Source organism: Eucalyptus grandis, chromosome 10 (genome assembly GCF_016545825.1).
Source record: "Eucalyptus grandis isolate ANBG69807.140 chromosome 10, ASM1654582v1, whole genome shotgun sequence".
Taxonomy (NCBI): Eukaryota; Viridiplantae; Streptophyta; class Magnoliopsida; order Myrtales; family Myrtaceae; genus Eucalyptus; species Eucalyptus grandis.
This window is the reverse complement of record NC_052621.1, coordinates 20107165-20128060: the sequence shown is the minus strand read 5'-3', so window position 1 is coordinate 20128060 and position 20896 is coordinate 20107165. Positions and strand designations below refer to the sequence as shown.

General features: G+C 40.7%; 1 protein-coding gene, 1 long non-coding RNA gene and 1 pseudogene across 3 annotated transcripts; 1 reads left to right on the top strand and 2 right to left on the bottom strand.

The window, feature by feature from the left end:
* Positions 1–123: 123 nt before the first annotated feature.
* LOC120289016 lies at positions 124–868 on the bottom strand. 2 transcript variants are annotated; one of them, XR_005546950.1, is made up of 2 exons: positions 589–868; positions 124–525 (listed from the first exon to the last, which is right to left on the bottom strand). It is a non-coding gene; the product is annotated as an uncharacterized LOC120289016 (long non-coding RNA). The 2 variants fall into 2 exon arrangements; XR_005546949.1 differs by having other exon boundaries at positions 640–865.
* Positions 869–11160: 10292 nt separating this feature from the next.
* Positions 11161–13213, top strand: LOC104423728 (annotated as a pseudogene).
* A 3252-nt stretch (positions 13214–16465) lies between these two features.
* Positions 16466–20034, bottom strand: LOC104423731 (glutamine synthetase cytosolic isozyme 2). Its single transcript, XM_039303426.1, has 12 exons — positions 19856–20034; positions 18964–19003; positions 18753–18856; positions 18544–18592; positions 18342–18448; positions 18159–18246; positions 17802–17930; positions 17619–17693; positions 17471–17524; positions 17347–17384; positions 17066–17225; positions 16466–16929 (listed from the first exon to the last, which is right to left on the bottom strand). The coding sequence occupies exons 1-12, from the start codon at positions 19927–19929 to the stop codon at positions 16777–16779; spliced, it is 1071 nt and encodes a 356-aa protein (XP_039159360.1). The 5' UTR covers positions 19930–20034; the 3' UTR covers positions 16466–16776.
* Between the last annotated feature and the right edge of the window lie 862 nt (positions 20035–20896).

Genomic DNA, 20896 nt, shown 5'->3' with positions numbered 1-20896 from the left:
CAAGACACACCCAGTAAGCGCGATTTCGAGTTCGCACTTGCTCATCTTTGAACGTTCTGGCCAAACCCCTTTTTCTTCTGGCACTGTTCTTTGAACGTCCAACTTGAACGTCCAAATCCCCTTTTCTTCTGGCACCGTTCTTTGAACGTTCAAGCAGAGTCCCCATCCCAGCAAGCGATTTCGAGTTTGCGGTTGCTCCTCTCGCGCTGCTCTCCGACCGTCTTCCCCAGAAACACCAGATCTACAATTTATGTGAAGGGTGGGTTGGATTTAACGCCAAGCAGCCGCCGCCACCCTGCAACGCCTCCTGGGAACCAGTCCCCGGGTCTCGTCTCATCGAGACAAGGAGCGCCCGTTTCGACAGATCCGATGTGTCGAGTAGAGCCATGCATGTCGTCAGGTTTAGATCTAAACATCTAAACTCGAGCCAAGCCATCTCCCCGATTCAAAAAAAAAAAAAAGTAGACGACTGTCTCTCCTTGCGGCTGCAGGAGGTGAAGAAGACGACCGATCCGAGGTTGCGATCTATAGCAGAGACAAGAGGAGAGAGGATAAATGAATAAAGCAAAGCAAGCCCCTGAAACTCACGGCAAAAAAGTGAAACAGATATGGTTAATATGTTGAATCAAGGAAGCACACCCCAGACAAGCGATTTCGAGTTCGCACTTGCACCTCTTCGTCGGTTCACCTCTCGCGCTGCTCTTCCGACCTTCTTTCCCAGAAACCCCCTTTTTTTCTGCCCACCGCACCAGATCTATTATTTCATGGGATGATTTTCATTCTTTCCCAGAAACCCTTCCCTGCCAACCGCACCAGATCTAATTTTGCGTGGGGTTCATGGGAGGATGGATGATGGAGGGAGGGAGATGATTTTCATGGGGAGGGGAGAGGATTTTCGTGTGATGATGGAGGCTAGAAAAGGAGGAGGAGGAGCAAAGACGCTTAGCAAGTTTTTTTTTTTTTTGGGACAGAGACGTTCAGCCAGTTAGAAGATCGAGAAAATATTGTGCACGCCTCCTCAGGCCCACTTGACTCTTAGCAAATTTTTTTTGTTTTGGGATAAAGACGTTCGTTAGAATATCGAGAAAATATCGAATATCGAGAAAATATTGTGCGACACCTCCTCGGCCCACTTGACGCTTAGCAAGTTTTTTTTTTTTTTTTGAACAAAGACGCTCAGCAAGGTTAGAATCGTCATTTCCATTTAGTGCACCTACTCCGTTTTTTTTTTTTTGGGACGAAAACGTTCAGCAAGGTTAGAATATCGAGAAAATATTGACTATCGAAAAAATATTATGCGACGCCTCCTTGGGCCCACTTGACGCTTAGCAAGGTTTTTTTTTGGGATAGAAACATTCAGCAAAGGTTAGAATATCAAGAAAATATTGTGCGACACCTCCTCGGGCCCACTTGACTCTTAGCAAGTTTTTTGTCCTTTTGGAACAAAGACGTTCAGCAAGATTAGAATACCAAGAAAATATTGTGCGACACCTCCTCGGGCCCACTTGACTCTTAGCAAGTTTTTTCTTTTGAAACAAAGACGTTCAGCAAGGTTAGAATACCAAGAAAATATTGTGCGACACCCCCTCGGGCCCACTTGACTCTTAGCAAGTTTTTTGTCCTTTTGGAACAAAGACGTTCAGCAAGGTTAGAATTAGGGGTGAGCATGGTCCGGGTTGGCCCGCCACTCCCTAACCCTAGACAAGGCCAGCCGTACGGTGTCGGTCCTCAATTTTGTAGGGCCCAGACTGAATGCCATCATGGCCTGGGGCATCAGGACGGGACCACCCGTGGGTTCGGTCAGGATTCGGGCTCAACCGGGACCGATCGATAATTTTTAAATCTTATTTTTTATACTTCCTAAAACAAACCTACAAATTCAAATTACACATCCATCAACAATATGATATTATGCAACTAAACTATAAAATACCAATACATATTTAGCAAATTTAAGATGACACAATAATAGAAATTTCGATCCGCTAACCGCTCATCGAGATATGGGACAAGATGGAAAGTTCTTGTGAATCATCTATCTTTAATATTTATAACACCATATGCAAAAGCGTATTCTCGATCATGTAGGAGTCCCACTCAACTAAAAAAATGAAACGCGCGCCCCACTTGACTAGCATTGATCGTGTAGAGTCTCTTAACCAAAAATGAGCTTCACATCACTGACTAAAGCACATCAAGTAGCAAGCGCAGTACTATTCTATTCTTCAAAAATTCTACCATTAGACACAAATTGAAAAGCAAAGTGCAGCTGAAATTCATTAGTAAAATACAATTAAATCATAAAAAGTTCAAAATACTTAATATAAACCATGAATATATAACTTCATATCTTGTTAATTCACTTGAACTTCTAAACACTTGAAAACAAAACAAACGACACATAATTAATACTTAACAAAAGTTTTAAATTGAAATTACTATTAGTCTTTATTAATAAAACATTTCAATATAATATAATATAATAGACATTTTACTTAGGTTTCAATATATAAAGAATTATAAATAATATAATATAATATACGGGGTTGGTCAGGGTTGGGACCGACCCAAAAACTCAAGGACCAGTGACTGGCCGAAGGTGTTGGTCGGGGTCTGAGGCCAAAGGACCGACCCTGTCCCCCCCAGGAGCCAAGGACCAAGCAGGCAGGGTTGGGCCGGTCCAGGATCGGTCCAGGATCGACCCTAAACCGATGCTCACCCCTAGTTAGAATACCAAGAAAATATTGTGCGACACCTCCTCGGGCCCACTTGACTCTTAGCAAGTTTTTTTCTTTTGGAACAAAGACGTTCTGAATACCAAGAAAATATTGTGCGACACCCCCTCGGGCCCACTTGACTCTTAGCAAGTTTTTTTTTTCTTTTGAAATAATGACTCTTAGCAAGTTTTTTGTCCTTTTGGAACAAAGACGTTCAGCAAGGTTAGAATACCAAGAAAATATTGTGCGACACCTCCTCGGGCCCACTTGACTCTTAGCAAGTCTTTTTTTTCTTTTGAAACAAAGACGTTCAGCAAGGTTAAAAATACCAAGAAAATATTGCGTGACACCTCCTCAGGCCCACTTGACTCTTAGCAAGTTTTTTTTTTCTTTTGAAACAAAGGGTGCGTTTGGGAACCACTTCCCAAAGCTCCTTTGAAGTCTAAAGATACTTGGCCAAATGCTGGGCCATTTGGCAAAAAACTTTGAGCCTCCATTACCTAAATGCCAGCATTTGTGAAGCTGAAAGCCCAAGGCAGGGGGGGACCTGCCTTGGGCTTTCGGCATTTTCGGCATGCCCACACGAGCATTGTTCATATTATTTTTTTTCCGAAATTATCCTCACAAATTTTTAGTTTTTCCAATTCTTGCCATTGTGTCGCAACTGTTCATCTTCTCCAGGGGATTCCGTTCTGGTTGACTGCAGCGGTCGGCGACGCTAGAGGGACGCCGCGATCGTTGGGGGTGGCGCGACCGACGCCGGGAGGTGGCGCGACCGACGTCGGAGGTGGCGCAACCGAGGCCGGGCCGTCGAGCCCTCGGATCGGGCGGCGAGGCGGTCTTCTTCTTCCGCGAGCTTCTTCTTTCGCGAGCGGCCGCCGGGCGACCGTCGCCTGCACGAGTGACGCGGGGGTGGCGCAACCGCCGCGACCCACGACGAGTCCGGGTCACCGCGACCAGATTGGGGCGGCGCAGGTCGCAGAGGACCTCGCCGCCCCCTAACTGGTCGCGCGACCTCGCGACCCTCGGATCCGGGTCGCGGCGGCGTCATGCGACCTCCCGCGACCTCGCCGCCCTAGATCCGGGGCGGCGAGGTCGAAACCCCGCGCGACCCGGATCGGGGCGGGGAGGTCCTCCGCGAACTTGCGCCATAGATCAGGCGTCGCCTGAGGTCGCGCTGGCGTCACGCGATCTCACGCCCAAATCAGGCCGCCGCCGAGGTCACCGGGAGGTCGCCGGGAGGTCGCCGGCGCCACCGCCCTTTTGGTCAATTTTTTTAATTTTTGTTTTGATAATTTTTTTTTTACCACAAAGATCATTTGTAAATGTAATTCCCAAACGCTATTTTGCTCAAAATACTTTACAAAGAGCTTTCAAAGTACAATTTACCAAACATGGTTGCATTTTGAAAAATACCTTTAACTCAAAGGTATTTGCATTTTCCTAAAGGCTTTCCCCAAAAGTGGTTCCCAAACGCACCCAAAGACGTTCAACAAGGTTAGAATATCGAGAAAATATTGTGCGACACCTCCTCGAGCCCACTTGACGCTTAGCAATTTTTTTTTTTTTGGATAAAGACGTTCAAAGCAAGGTTAGAATATCGAGAAAATATTGAATATCAACAAAATATTGTGCGACACCTCCTTGGGCCCACTTAACACTTAGCAAGTTTTTTTTTTTTTTTCGAAACAAAGACACTCAGCAAGGTTATAATATCAATCACTGGGATTCGCTCCAGTAGCCACCCTTCCAACATGGAAGGGAGAGATGAGGAGTTTAAATCCCCACCTTCTCAGGGGGATAGGGTGGGGACAAATAAGTTTTAGGAATGGATTTCAACTCTCACGTCCTACAAGAGGTAGGACAAAAGTCGAGAGTGAGTGTAGAGTAGGCGTAAGTAGATGACCGACAAAAAAAAAATGATAGAATATTGAGAAAATAGTGAATATTGTACAACACCTCCTCAGGCCCACTTGACGCTTAGCAAGTTTTCCTCTTCTTTTTTGAGTTAAAATAGAAAAAAAAAAAGTTTCTTTTTGTTTTAACAAAGACGCTCAGCAAGGTTAGAATATCGAGAAAATAGTGAATATCAACAAAATATTGTGGGACACCTCCTCGGGCCAACTTGACGCCCAGCAAGTGTTTTTTTTTTTTTTAACAAAGAAGCTCGGTAAGGTTAGAATATCGAGAAATGTTGAGTACGGTAACAAGTAAAACGCGGCACCTGCCACTTGGGGCCCACTTGCATTAATTTTCTGCCCTCCTCACTCTTCCCTACTTTTTCCTCCTCTCCTCTCCTCTCTTCCTTTTATCTCATCTCCTCCGTTGCTTTTTCTAATGGAACATCCATAGCCCCACGTCCGGAGCTCCAGTCTCTCTCTCTCTCTCCCATAACTTTTTCATCCTCTCCTCTTTCTCTCTCTCTCTCTTTCTTTACCTCATCTTTCTCCGTTACTTTTTCCCATGGAGCATCCGTAGCCCCACGCCTAACTCCAACGGCCATTGGCTTCCGCGAGCTTGAGCTCACGTGACACCATGGCGTCAAGACGTCGAAACTCAGCTGGCCATGGCTGTAAGCTCGAGATATGACAACCATGCGGGTCCCTTTGGTGCCCTTCTTTGACCCGGCTGCTGCTGCCGCCGGGCCCGTGGCGTCCCTGACTTCCTCAACGGCAAGTGCTGGGCATGGGGATGGCGGGAGGAGGGCGAGGAGGAGGCGGAGTCTTGGCTCTTGCCCAACCCCACGAAGATCGCGAAGGACCGGACCGGAAGTCGGAGATGCGTTCTGGAATGAAGTGAAAGAGAGAGAGGAGAGACGGGAGAGAGTCCGAGCGTGCAGAGGAGAGAGAGGAGAAATTCTGAAATTTCGGTCTCACCTTGGACCGCATCTTCATTCACGGCCCATTCTATTTGCTCCGGAGAGGATGGGGAGGAGGCGGTCGGATATCTCGCGGCCGACGGTCTCCGAGATGAAGTGCTTGAGCGACCTGGTGGGGAACTCGTGGTTTGCGATCCAAGGTATCAACCCGGGGAGGGTCATGGAAGCGGGGGCGTTCCGGAGGAAGCCAACGAGGTTGCCGAGTACGGGATGCGATTCTGGGCGTGGGGTGAGAAGAGGAGGGTGGATATCGAGCACCGAGAGAAAGGGAAGAGATTGATGTAGAAAATTATTCACATAAGCAACTAATCAATCAAGAAAATAACGGATTATAATTGTAAAACATCGAAATCAATAAATACAGCAGAATTAAAACGTACTTATTTAAGTCATTATTTTATTTAAAATAAATAAATCAATTTGATAATCAATGATCTATCTAATACTAAATTTTTCTTTTTATGATCATTTCAAGATAACTTTCAATAGAATTAAAGCAACTAATAGGTATAATATATTATTTTATAGGCTAGAGAATGGACCTAGCAAACCTTAATATACCCAATTTTAATCAAATCATTGTAGAGTTCAATAAATATTGAAATATCCATTAATTCGATTAATTAAAATAAAAAAAGTAATTAATTAATGTAAGCTCATATTATAAAAAATTTCTAACATTCTCCCACTTGAGCTACATTAATTAATTTATTTTATTTTGAAAAATATTTTATATTGAAAACGACACTATCGAGTTAATAACTGAAAATTTTGTTTTATATGGCTACAACTTTAAAAAATAATATTCCAATAACGGCATCTCAAAACCAATCCAATCATATATAACCTCAGTATAGGACTATGGAGATCAATGTGTTAAAAAAATACCATTATACAAGACATTCCATAATCACATATAATAAGCATTATATTTTTATGGATCATGGACCTAATATTGTAGTAAGAAATAGTGCCAATATGTGATCAAAATATACACTATTTCTTATCGGTTTTCAATGCAATTTTTCAACGACATGAAACTACATTAACGAAATTTCTAAACAATATAAAATTACACAACTATGTCATAATCCAACATAAAATCTCATAATCAATAACATCTAGACATCTTTAAACTAAAATTTATTTATAGATATTGTTTTATACTTTTATTTCTCAGTCAATAGGAGAAAAGATATCCATAGAATCAATAACAATAATCATTGAAAATAAATATTTTAAGAGATATCATAAAAGTATTATTAGTTTGCATATAACTATAATATCTAGAAATACAAATTATATAACTCCCACTAACAAAAGAAATCAAAAGAATCTAAAATATCCATATTATTTACATATTCTTTAAACGAAATGGGTCATAAGCCTTTTGTTAAAGGATCAGCCAACATGGACTTAAAACTAATATTCTCAATCACAATATCTCATTTTTTTACCAAGTCTGTTTGTCACAAAAATAAAATCAATTATGGGCAATAAGTATTGCAACAAAAATAATTAGTACATTATAAACTCTCCTTTGGGTAGAGTGTATAATGCAAAAATATTTTTCATAGCATGAAGTTTATAAAGCAATAACAATGAGAATTACATATAATTGTTAACGATCCATCCCCTTTGAGCAGACAAATCATTTAAATTATACATCTCTATGATATCCATATATAGAGACGATAAAGAAGAATTATATATAATATTCAAGGATCAATCCCCTTTGGGCAGACAAATCCTTGAAATTATATATCTCCATTATCTCAACCTAGAGAGAAATTATACATAACTCTAAAAATTTATCCCCTTTAGGCGTATAAACATTTTCAATCACACATCCCCATCATTCACCTCTAATATATCAATATAAAGGGGAATTACTTATAACTTTCAAAAATTTATCTCCTTTGGGCAAATAAATCTTTTGAGTCATACATCCCCATCTTTTAATTTTGGAATTTATCTTCATGCAATTTTCAAATTAATATACACAATTACCCCTTTGGCCAAGTAATTATATATACTAATTTTTATCAATAAGGAACTTCAACAATTTACAAACTTTAACAATTTGTAAATAATGTTCCATTTAATCAATGCCCAAAACTTCATCAAACGATATGAAGCATTTTACAATATATGCTTCCTAAGATCATATTGCATTTATCAAGTAACAATTTTTGTCACAATTTTTTTTTATATAAATGGGGGGTCGAGAAAAACGTTTTTAATCCAAATCACCGAATTAACCCAACAAAATAAAGGATGTGCATTTAGCACTTCAGTTAACATATTTCGTATTAAGTTTAAATTAATCGTGCACCAAATACCAAACAAATGCATGTAGGCAAGAACTACAATTTTTACAAAAAAAAAAAAATGGCACCCAAGCTGTGTACGTTCATCAATCTCGACCTCAACTAAAACAAAATGAAGGACACTCTAAGCAAGCACTGTAACCAATTACTTCAGATAGGGAAAACAACCCACCATTCTGTCACCTTTAGTCAATAGGTCCTTTAAATTAATAAATAAAAGCCCCACCAGCAAATCTTAAGCACTCGCGTCAAAGTCCCAAGTACATATAGGCAAGAGACCAAGACAAAAACAACAAATAGAAAAGTGAACATTGATTCTGTAGCAAGAATTGCAATATGTTATGAAATAAAGCATCATTCAGCCTCCATATGTAATGGTCAATTGCAACAATACATCAACAGTAGCTGCTGCAATATCTATAATAATCCTGCCGTGCTATCTAAAATAGACCCAAAGCAGCTTAACACTAGAGACTCTGATAAAAGACAAGACAATTAGAGTGAACGAATCATGGCCCTGCTCTGTCATCACAGGCAGAGCATATCATCACAAAACAGATCATCACCAATGATCTAAAATTACCATTTCGAAATAGCTCCAAAATCCAATCTTGAATAATAATAAATAAATAAATAATCAAACCTATGCACCATGATGAATATACCAATGCTTTCTTGCTGCAAATAATCCAAAGAACTTGTTCCCTGTTCAAGACCGCCACTGGTACACCAATGATATTGTGTGCATTTGTTTAACAAGATACTCGAGCAAAATAGTAAACCATAAAAGCTTGGGATATCGATCAAATTCTCTAATCAATCAAATGCTGAATTTCAACTTCTATCATTAATCTCGAATTAGTTTGTAGAGAAGGAACCACTATGTAATAGTATAACAGAGGTTCCAATGAGGTTCACTCAAAAAAAAAAAAAAAAAAAAACTTCCAAGAGCTATATCATAAATAGTGTGTCATCTAGCTAGCCAAGTATTTGAATGAATAGATTTCTATGTTGCAGTTAGTAATTTTCACATGAGATAGTTATTCTCCTTATTTCTAAGACTAGCTTGAAAGTCACCACAAAGGCCAAGAGAATCACCAACTTACGCGCATATTACCATCCAAGAACCTTCACTGGATAGGATACTAGAACGGTTCACCCAATTGAGCACTTACAACAAAATAAGTGCTAGTAATAGTAAATACTAAATTTCTAGACGAAAGAAAGGCACATACACTAATTTCCATGACTAGTTTACCATCAATAAACAAACGAATTGTTACGATTTCTATTTTCTTCCGGGGTAAAGAACCATCAATTAGAAAATTGATTTCCAGAATAGGGACTGGCTTCACTTTTTACTTTTCCCTTCTTACTTTTCTTGTAGAGTTTGAAACTGGACTTTGATTCACAGTCAAATACCTGAAACCCTTTAAACTAGACTTTGTGCGGGTGTCCGAATAATTGCATGATTTTGGCGCGATTATTAAGCACACTTAGCACACGGGTGTTGTAGGGTCTGCCCACACCCAACCTTTTTTTTGAAAAAAAATTATTCTTGGTTCTGGACGTGAGCCCAGAACTAACATTAAAATCAAGGTTTTGGGCTACGCCCAGAACCTGAAACATCAAAAAAGAAAAAGAATGGATTTCATCACAAATCGAACGAACGAGCGTGCTGCAACATCATAACCAGATGATTAAAATATAAGTGGAGATCTTAAAGCTCCATATATCAGTAAGACCTGCTTGTGCAAGAACACTGTGAGCTTGTAGAGAAAAGCACGTCATGTAATTTCAACGACAAAACTTTTTCTATTTGAAGCAAGTAATCAAAATCGAGACACGCAACGCAGGATGAAAAACACAAAAACAAAATACGAACCAGAATGAAAGTCAGATCTTTACGTATGTTACACTGAAACATTGACATGGAACTTATGGCCATGGCATTATTCGACGGAGATCATTCGTCAGTAACATCCATCAGTAAATGAGCTGAGAAATGACAGGACCACACTGGAATGCGTCGGAGGAACGAGAACTGAAGCATCGAACCCTCGGATTACCAAAAAGGATCGCGAAAAGAGGCAAACTCGATCATGACAACCGGACAACAGAACAAACACCGCAAGATCTAATGAACTCCGCAACCAATTTGACTATTCCAGCCATCGCCGACCCAGCACGCGACATACCCTCGAGACCCTTCACGACGAATCGACAACACGTTCAATTAATCCCCAAGAATCAAGAGGACACGATTGGATCTAAGCCTTCTATGGCCGAAATTCGGTTTTCTTAAATTTAAACCCTAAAAACTTAATTTAATACAACAAAAGGATGCTAGAACTTTTTCGTGTATAAACCCTAGAATTTCAAATTTAAAATTCTCTCTAAATTCTCAACGAAATTATATAAATTATATATGGTTGGAAAGATCATGTAGAACAAAAAGTCCTATGGTTTCAAGATCAATCGAGCAAAAAATCCACACACAAAAATAATGCATATATTCAGCTTAAAGAGGAAAATTTTGAATTCTGTTCATAAAAAAATAATTGGGTTCTACAATCATATATAATCTGGCTTTGATACCACATGCAGAAAATTATTCACATGAATAACTAATCAATCAATAAAATAACAAATCCATATATGACTGTAAAACACCGAAATCAATAAATACAGTAGAATTAAAGCGTATCTATTTGAGTCATTGTTTTATTTAAAGTAAATAGATCAATCTGATAATTAGTGATTTATCGGAATGCCAGATTTTCCTCTCTATGACCTATTTCAGTATAGCAGCTTTTAATGAGATTAAATAGGTATAACCTACCATTTTATAGGCTAAGATGAGATCTAGTAAACCCTAATCAAGAGCGTGTCAACTGGACCCTTCTCATTAAGGGCTTCACTCCCATTACGGGTTTCACTTAAATATAATTGTCTACACTTTGCTGCTCAACTAGGCCCGTTATTAATAAATGCCAATACCCAATTTTAATCAGATCATTGTAAAGTTCAACAAATATTGGAATATTCATTAACCGGATTATTTAAAATTGAAAATCAATTAATTAATGTAAGCCCATATTATAAAAAATTTCTAACAATTGAGGCCCAGCATCATTGGTGGACGATGGGACGACTAGTTCTCGAGTGACTAGTTTCATGCTCACATGCACAGCTTTGCTCAGACATGGAATTCGACTTCTAACCGAGTTCGATGATGGGGGTGATTGGTACTTGCTATCCTCCTATTTTCCAGAGTGAAGGAGAGTATGATCTGAGGGCCCAATGCCGCCGGCAACGACGACTTGCTTTATCATGATTCTGCAAGCATGATTATATGCACGGTCAGATCTCATCATAACAGTTACTGCTCTAATTGCGCAAGGACATTCTTGATTGATGCCAATCCCCTGCAGAGCGAAGCGTATGAAGTACTTCTAAAGGTCCATGAAGCAGCAATTACCATGTTGAAGCCCGGGAGCATGCTCATTGCAGCCTTTCAGGCGGCCTCGTCAGTAGTTGACAAGGATGCTCCTGAAACTACTACCAAACTCAACGAAGTCAGCTGGGACAGCAATCAGTCTTGAATTTCGGGAGTCAGGGTCAAACATCAATGCCGAAAATGAGAGAATTATCAAAGGAAACATGGTCTTTAATGTATCACTTGGTTTCCAGAATTTGCAGTATCGGACAAACGACCAAAAGAATGAAAATATTTCTATGCTGCTTGCTGACACAATCGTTGTTGGAAAGGAAAAATCAGATGTTGCCACTCATATGAGCTCTAAGGCCGTGAAGGTCGGGGCTTACTCATTCAATGAGGGGGAGGAAGAAGAGGAGAGGCCAAAAGCCAAACCCGAGGCTAATAGTGTGGACGCGTTCATGTCCAAGACAACACGCAGGTCAGACAACCGGGAATCAGGGAGGAGCTAATAAGGCAGCATCAGGCAGAATTGGCTCGTCAAAAAAAATGAGGAAACAGCATGGTGGCTTGCTGGTGGACGCTCCGGGGCTGGAGACAACAGAAATGCTGCCAAGGCTTCGACATATCTTGTTGCTTATAAAAGTGTGAATGATTTACCAACTCCTAGAGACTCCATGATTCAGGTTGACCGGAAGAATGGAACTGTTCTTTTTCCTACGTATGGGAGGATGGTCCAGTTCCATGACGCAACCATAAGGACAGTTCCAAACCAGCCGGACACCGATCGCAACTGCTAAATTCGGATTATTTTTAATGTCCCTGCCGGCAGAGAAGGAGATGATAACCCTTTTGCGTTTTCACCTGCACAATCGTATAACAGTTGGGAACCGGAAAACCAAGGATGTGCAGTGCAGTTCTATGTTGAGGTGATGGACGTGGTCCAAACCTTAGGTGGTGGGAAGAGATCTGCCTATGACCCTGATGAGATTGAAGAGGAGCACCGGGAGAGAGATAGGAAGACAAAATTTAAAAAAGGATTTCCAGAACTTTGTGAATCGGGTAATTGATCTCTGGGGCCAGCCCCAGTCTGGTGAGCTGGACCTTGAATTCAATCAGCCTTTAAGAGAGCTTGGCTTTCATGGGGTTCGCTACAAGGCTTCAGCTTTCACTGTTCCGACTTCAACCTGCCTGGTGGAACCGATGGAGACTCCTTTCCTTGTGGTGACACTGAGCGAGATTGATATTGTGAACTTGGAGAGAGTTGGTCTTGCACAGAAGAACTTCGATATGACTATAGTTTTCAAGTACTTCAAAAGCAGATTGAATCTGAACTGGCGACAGATATTGAAGAACATAACTGATGATCCCCAGAGCTTCATAGATGATGGGGGCTAGGAGTTTTTGAATTTGTAAGTCAGTGACTCAGATAGTGAAAAATCAGAGGAACCAGACAGAGGTTATGAACCATGTGATGTGCTGTCCGAATCCAATTCGGAAGAAGATGCCTCTGATAGTGAGTCCTAGGTGGAGTCTGAGGAGGATGACGACTTAGGTTCAGAAGAAGATTCGGAGGAAGGGAAGGGGAAGACATGGGAGGAGTTGGAGAGAGAAGCAAGCAACGCAGATAGAGAGAAAGGTGATGAATCTGACAGTGACGAGTAGAGAGAGGAGGAAGATGAAGGCCTTTGGCAAGGGTAGGGCTTGTTGTAGCGGGGCATGCCTAAGCAAGCAAAGATGCGGTAGACGTTATTGTAGCTTGTTTAGAATCTTGGTTTTAGCTTTGCTTGGTCAAGATCTTTTTGGTTCTCAGTTCATCCTGTCTTCTGTAAAATCAGTTATGACTTGACATATTTTGAATGGCTTAGGTTTGGTCGCCAAGATGCATTCCTAGTTTTTATTTGGGCTTCTGCATGCAATTTAGCGGCTGTTGTGAATGATACAGCTTAGCAAAGTAAAATATCTTCTATGTTAATGATTAAGGAGGAATCTCTCTCCTTTGGACTGTTTGATTGTCTTTTTAACTGATTGTGTGGTTGCTGCTTTTGCTTCCAGCCTTCTGCCCTTCATCCTGTTTGTTGTCTATACTGATGTGCATTGTCAGTGCATAGTGAAATTCGTTTTCAAGGATCTCTCTTCAACATTTCTTTGAAGAAGCATGTAAGTCTGTGTTGGCGATGGTGCATGAGGTTAACCCGATAAAAACTATACAGCCAAGCGGGCCAATTTATGAGTGATCTGAGCAATTAATTAGTTCTTCTTTAGAGAGCTTGGAGTTGGACAACTTTTATTTGATTGTTGATAATCTCCGTTTCAAATTGCAAATCGAAATTGCCGCCTTGTGCCTGTGGTGGATGGCAGCTTTAATTCCTGAACTTAGTTGAGAGCTCAGTTTTGGCGTGCTTGGTAATATGAGACCTAAAAGAGCGCAGCTGCCATTGCGTGCCTGATCGTGGCATGTTTTGATAGCATCGTTCAATAAGGAATACAAGCTTCTGGAATTGAAGCACGTAACTCCTGGGTGACTCATGCCCACGATGCAAATCCTTTATTTTTTCTTAAAACAGCTTATGTTTAGTCGACTTTGTGAATTTTCTTGTCTTGCACGTTGTAAATACATCAGAAAATTTACCGTGCCTGAGTGAACTTTACACGTTTGCGGTAGGAATGGGATCGATCAGCCCAGCTGCTGGATGTTTGCAAAGATGGGGTCACATAGGGTCTGGCCTCCATCACTCCCTAGGTCTGCCCCGACCAAGAATTTATGAACGAGAACAATCGCCATATCACTAGCATATGACAAACTCACTGTTTCTCTTTTCTGGTTTCTTTTATTCCAGAATGATATTGACACATTTTAGGTTCATCACAGGTGCAAGTACTTTATCACTGTCTGATGAGATAAATGCTTGTTAGCAGCAAGACTTGCAAGATTATATAAGAGGGTGTGACAAGATTTCGACCCAATCAAATAACTTCTACCAGCGTATGTATACTAGTGTAGAATGCCCACAAGAAAAGATGTAAAATTGTACTGAATCCTTAGCTATACAATGACCCAACGGGTGAAGTAGAAGATCTAGGACGATGAGGCGAAGCTGGCTTGTGACACCCTGCGAGTCTTGAGAGCGATTGAGTCAATCACATCTTCAGTAGCCCCACACGTCAACGCATGCCTCTGCCAAAGCACCTTCACTTTCCTCCCTAATTTGCTGCCCTCGTTACTTTTATTTTTCTGATGTTGATGATGATGAGCTTTGGCTCTAGAATGACCATCCTTTTCACGCCGACAGTATTCTATGAACTGGTCCAGTTGCCTGCATATAGCTTCTACTTCATATGAGTCTAGCAGAGAATTCTCCTTACGGATTCCTCGATTGTGTCTTGCAGCCTCTCTGGTGTCAGGCTCGGATTTGGCCATCTTCATGGCTTCAAGCTTGTAACAAGACGGTTTAGGACTAGGACTTGGGCTCGAGGCCATCTCACAATATTCACAAACAGGCTTCTGCTCCAACCAGGAACCATGCGAGTACAAAGCCCTTGCGGCATCTTTGACAGCATCCATGCCATCATCAATTCCTTTTGCTCTTCTTATGACCTCCATACGAATTGTGATGCTAATGGACAAGACTGTTTAGTCTTAGCTAGGAATGAAGGCAACAGTGAGGTTCCATAGATTAGAAGGGTAAGTAGGAAAGTAAGGGAAGATGTTGGAATGTGCTTCTACAAGTTGATGAGGGCATTGCAAGTCTTCTTTTTCTTATGAAAAGGTTATATAATATTGCTCACACCTAATGGCGAATGTCCTTTCTGTTCTTCTTGTCTGCATTCAACTGATAGGCTGTTTCATTGGTGTTAGCTTTGTAGGTTTTCGAAAGCATTAGGTGAGATATGGCGTTTTCGGGCTATTTTCTCATGGTGAAGCTTCTCTCCTCCTGACGTATGCAGTGATTAGATTAACTAATCCTGATCCGAATCATCATTTTCATCGTAATTCCTTCCACAGTCCACTTCTTCAGCCCATAGACTCAGAAGACACGGAACTGAGCCCTTTGTTTTTTTTCTTATTATATGCCTCTCTTTTGTCAATCCTTTTGATTACAATACAAAATTGCAATTTGCTGATACAGCTTGTTATAAACCACCACACGTTGGATGAACGACGAGGGGTTACATCAGGTAGTACGCATTCCGACACCAACAGAATGCCCAAGCACATTGATCGATGTTGAATATTTTCCATGTCCTGTTGATTGCATTCCTTGTGTGCTGTTGCAAGTTTTCAACACGTTGTGATGTGCACCTGGCCTTAGCCGAGAGGTCAGGGAAGGTAAATTGCAAGGACACCCGTGAGAAATGCTTTGTCCATAAAATATAAAGCTGCCTTAAAGTCTGTTCAGGAACCCAGATCGGGAATTAGCCGGGATGAGTCATGCCTTCCAACCAGAAAGATCTCATGCTTTTAGCATCTCGAAACACATTTCATTTTACTTGACCTTTCAATATACAACTCTATTTCTGCAAGCAATGACAATCCATGTGACTGCATCGATATAGCTCAAAAACAAGTGCTGTCTCCATTCCCGACTGTGCTTTAATAACTGGATCGAATATCTTGAATAGAGCCAACTAACGTAACTCTTGAAAAGAAGGAATTTCCTCTCCATTGCATATGAAGCAGAAGTGCTTCAAGTATATTGCTTTCCTCATTTTGTATTAGTCGATTACGTATTCCGCAATGAAGCATGACACTGCCTTCTGCAGTATATGTTTTTTAATTGTGGATGTCTCTGACTTTGCATATAACTTCGTCATATAGGGTTCATCCGATGTTGAAGAGGCCTCAGGCATTCCAAAAGCCGTAACGTCAGGATTTCGATAATAGACATCTATCCGGCCTGAGTCCATACCCTGCACAAATCCATTGGTATTTCCTTTTTGTTCTTACACGCACAGTAAGAGAAGACAGGTTGAATTTTGAAAGAAGTTGAGCTAACAGGAAGCCCGGCTGGTTGTACTTACTTCCGACTTTAAATGGGCATACATCGGAGAATACGCATCCAGTATAATCAAGTAAAATCGGAGAAACTTTACGCATCCATTAGTCACATTCCAATAGTAAAAGATTAGCCCCGTCACCATTTATTTTCAACCAACTACAGCAGATTCAAATCAATACTGCAAGGAAGCAATCTGCTCGTCTTTGCTGCATCAGAAATCAGCACATGCTCCTAAGAAACTGGCAGATGTTGCAAGCAAATGAGGAGAGATAAAAAAAGAGCCAAAGCTATTGTACTGGTAGAAACACCCAACAATGAAAACGAAAGGAAATACTTGCAGGGTCCTGTCTAAAACAATATTTTCCCTGATCAAGATAGACACACGGCGATCGTTCCCAAGCTGAGAGAAACTCTATGGTTTCCAGATAATGGTGGTCTCTGCAATCATGGAAGTGACCACATATGGGTCCATGTTTGACGCGGGTCTCCTGTCCTCAAAGTAACCTTTTCCAGCTTTCTCAGTGTCTCTTCCAACTCTGATTGACGCGCCTCGGTTTGCAACGCCCTGCAGAAAAATATTCAGCCTCAATCCCCCAATCAATAAAGCATCTAAAGACACTAGCTTGCCAATCCGAATAGCGCAAAGAGCAATGATAACCATGATTAACATTTCATTTTCAAGGGCATCTGATTCTCCTTACCCATAGGAATGTATCGATGTCAGCTGTCTCATGGCGCCCAGTGAGACGACGCTCATTGCCTTCACCATATGCAGCAATGTGTTCCTTGTGCTTCAGTCCAAGCTTCTCTATTGCCTTTTTTATGACTTCATATCCACCGTCGCTCCTCATTGACTTAGTGCTGCAACCCAGCCATAAATATTCAGCAAAGATTTGAGTGGCGAGTCTCCTTGGCTTGTGTGCACGTGCAGAAACTCGTTAATATAGGAAAGCATAGACAAGAATCAGTGATGTTTTGTTACCTGTAGTTTGTGTGAGCGCCTGCTCCATTCCAATCTCCCTGGTGATAATAAAAGCCATGTGATGAACTTGAAGTAGCCATGCATAAGCATTAAGAACAATTAATATAAAGGGCAGTGGACTAACGTGGATAGGCTTGGGATCGAATGAAAGGACAATGCCAGCAATCTCCGTGATCCTCTGGTTACAGCAACATGATTAAATAAGCAAAAAAACCTTGCCAGCAAATATTACTATGTCATGATAAAAAAAATAACATAGGCTGTCGCATTACCTCCAAAATGTAGCGGGCTACCCACAATTCATCTCCAGCTGAGATGCCCACGGCAGGACCGACTTGGAATTCCCACTACACAGGAATAGATAAGAAAATGATTGAGAGTTGAATAAATTAGCTGGGAAATAAGAATGGATGATATGTAATGTGACTAATTTCCAAAATGATATGTTTTCTAACCTGGCCCGGCATGACTTCCCCGTTGATGCCGCTGATGTTGATTCCAGCATACAAGCAGGCCTTGTAATGGGAGTCCACAACATCTCTTCCAAAAGCCTTGTCTCCGCCAATGCCACAGTAGTATGGTCCCTGTTGAACCATAATGATTTAGAGAACAAGATCTGAAACAACTGATGCAGCATACAAAACATTGTAGACATATCTGCCACATCATTATGAATCAAGTGCGAAACTCCATGTTCTGAATAAACTTGTAGGAAGAGTATAAGATGCCAAGCACTTGCTCCCTTCTTTTATTTAAAGGGATGATGGTCTATGGCAACAGAGACGGGGGTTTAAGCAACTGTGATGATGTACCTGAGGACCAGGATAGCCACCGAGAGGCCATCCAATTGGCCACTTGACATCTCGCTGCAAGAGGGTGTACTCTTGCTCAATCCCATACCTGTTTTCATGTATTAAACCCATGCGTATAGCAAGTGAGTGAATAGAGAAAGAAATTAGAAAATGAAAATGAGAAGGCCAGATGGATGAAATTACCAGGGCTCTTCGGCAAGGACATCAGGATGGCTGAATATCTTGGCAGCGGCATGCCTCTTGTTTGTCGGGATTGGCTCTCCTGCTGGAGTGTAGGCGTCACACATGACCTAACCCACAGACACTTTGTTAATAACTACGCTATAACATCAAATAAAAACTGATAAATGGAGAACTCATTCCGCTAAATAGAAAAAGCACTCACCAGGATATTGTTGCCCCTCCTAAATGGATCCTTGAAAATTGCTTGGGGACTGTATGTGTCATTCAATTGTTACCGAGACGGGTAAGATGTCATTAGTATTCTAGATACATACCAGCTCTAAATAAAAATCACTGATCTGACTAAAGTTATATCAAACCAGACTTACTTATGGCTATAAACAGAAATCCATGTAAAGTACAAACACTTACTAAAGGATCACTTCACTATCTTCCCCTGGGGCCTGATTAGTGCTCGAGCCATCATAGTTCCATTTGGGTAGCTTTGATGGATCACTGACGGGGCCATTAAGAGTCTATAGACAAATCGAAAGAGGAGTCCACGTCAAATATCAGGAAAGGGACAGATTCACGAGCTACCGAACAACCAATTGCTTGATCATCTAAAAAGAGAGAAACTCACTCTTGCTTTGCTTCTGAGGTCCATCCCAGATCCCCCAATCCTTTTCAAATTAGCCAAAACATAAAACATCATCAGATGCAGAAAAAGACGTGACTTCGCAACTTAATGAACAAAATCTGAGGTAACTGTTTATCAGAGTTCTAGCACAAAACAAATGCATCAAATTACTATCTTCCGCCGCAAATCTGTTTTAAAGGGAAAAGAGAGAAAGGTCACAGAGAAACCCGATAAGCAGAGCAACCCAGAGAATTGCTCTGTTCTAGCGGCTAAAAGAACAAACAGTCAGCCTGCAAAGCGAGATCAAATCTGACTGTATCTGAAAGAACCACCGGGCTTAAAAACGTTAATTTCTTCTTCTCTCCAATCAAGGACAACACGGAAATAAAAGAGAGTTCTTCTTTTTTCAACCCAGTGAGAGAAAAGTCCAAAGAACACCGAACTAAGACAATCAAAGAAACACGAAGCCATATTCACGAACAAAAGGAGCTCAGAACTGGAAATACAACAAATCAGCATGCCCAAGATCAGGAACTTCGAGAAGATAGAGAAATCAACCGTACCAAACAGAACAAGAATACCCTTCTTTCATCTGAGTAGATTTACAGAGAGAAATGCAAACATTAGGAATCAGAAAACCCGAACAAGCATGCATCGAGTAAGACGCGATCCACGAAACAGAGTACTTGAGTTCAGGAAACAGAGATCGCGATTTAAAAAAAGAAAAGAAAAGAAAAAAAACAGAACCAGCAAGCACAGAAACAATTGAAACCCAACACGAACGAGAGGCAAAACACAGCGAAACGCCACGACGGTATGCAGAAAAAAAAAAAAAAAAAAAAAAAGGACACGGCAAATGGGCAGGTAGCACGACAGAGGATTGGCGAGGACTGACCATATGTACTCGGCGATCACCTTCTCGGTGGTGTCGGAGAGGTTGAGGTTGAGGAGATCCGAAAGCAGCGACATGATCACGGAAGACGAAGCAGCGAAATGAAATCTCTCTCTCTCTCTCTCTCTCTCTCCTCCTCGATCGATGTAGACGATACACAGACGGGAACAGAGGCGAGCTTCGCTGCCTTTTATATAAGCACAGTAACCAGTTCGGAGCTTAGGGAAAATCGATATCTCTATTTTACTTTTCTCTTTTGATTATTTCTGATTTGTTTTGGCATTTTCTTTTTCTTTTTCTTTTTGGTGGTTCACTAAGAAACGACGTCGTGATCCGTGACGCGAGAACGCAGGCTAATATAATTTTTTTTATTGTCAAGGGTACTTGTTATTTTATCTCTTCCCCATAAAAAGCATATCCAGCGAGAATTTCAATGTGGTATATTTATCCTGGAATTCCGTAAAACGGTGATGTTTTTGTTGAAGAGATATTTATAATTTTACATATATATGTGTGCGTATGTGAAGTTGCAGATTTTCTACCGTGTGATCTGATTTTTCTTTTAAAATATAATCAATAGATAAAACAAATAAAAGTCAATTGTAATAAATGGAATTGTGCTACATTTTATTGCTTTTCGTGAATTTTTTATTCGCATAATACCGCGATAGTTCTTTTGACAATTTGACTGAGAAGGTACAATGAAATGTCAACAAATTTGCATTGCCCACACTTTGCACAAATTTCGTAGATCAAACTATTCTTTATAAGAGAAATATTATATAATTTATTTAAAAGATACATTGAAATAACCCTAAGCCTCCAAAGTCTTAGTGAGCCCTAAGCACTGTCCACCTCATTCCACAAAATCATGATCTCTATACCACTCATCACAGCTGAAATTCGTAAAATACAATTAAATCGTTATCTTAATATAAATTGAATTTGTCACCCTTGTATGAAAACAAAAAAGATGTAATCCTATTAGTGTTTAATCACAATAAAAGGAAGTATGGAATCATTTTTAGAAAATACATACTATCA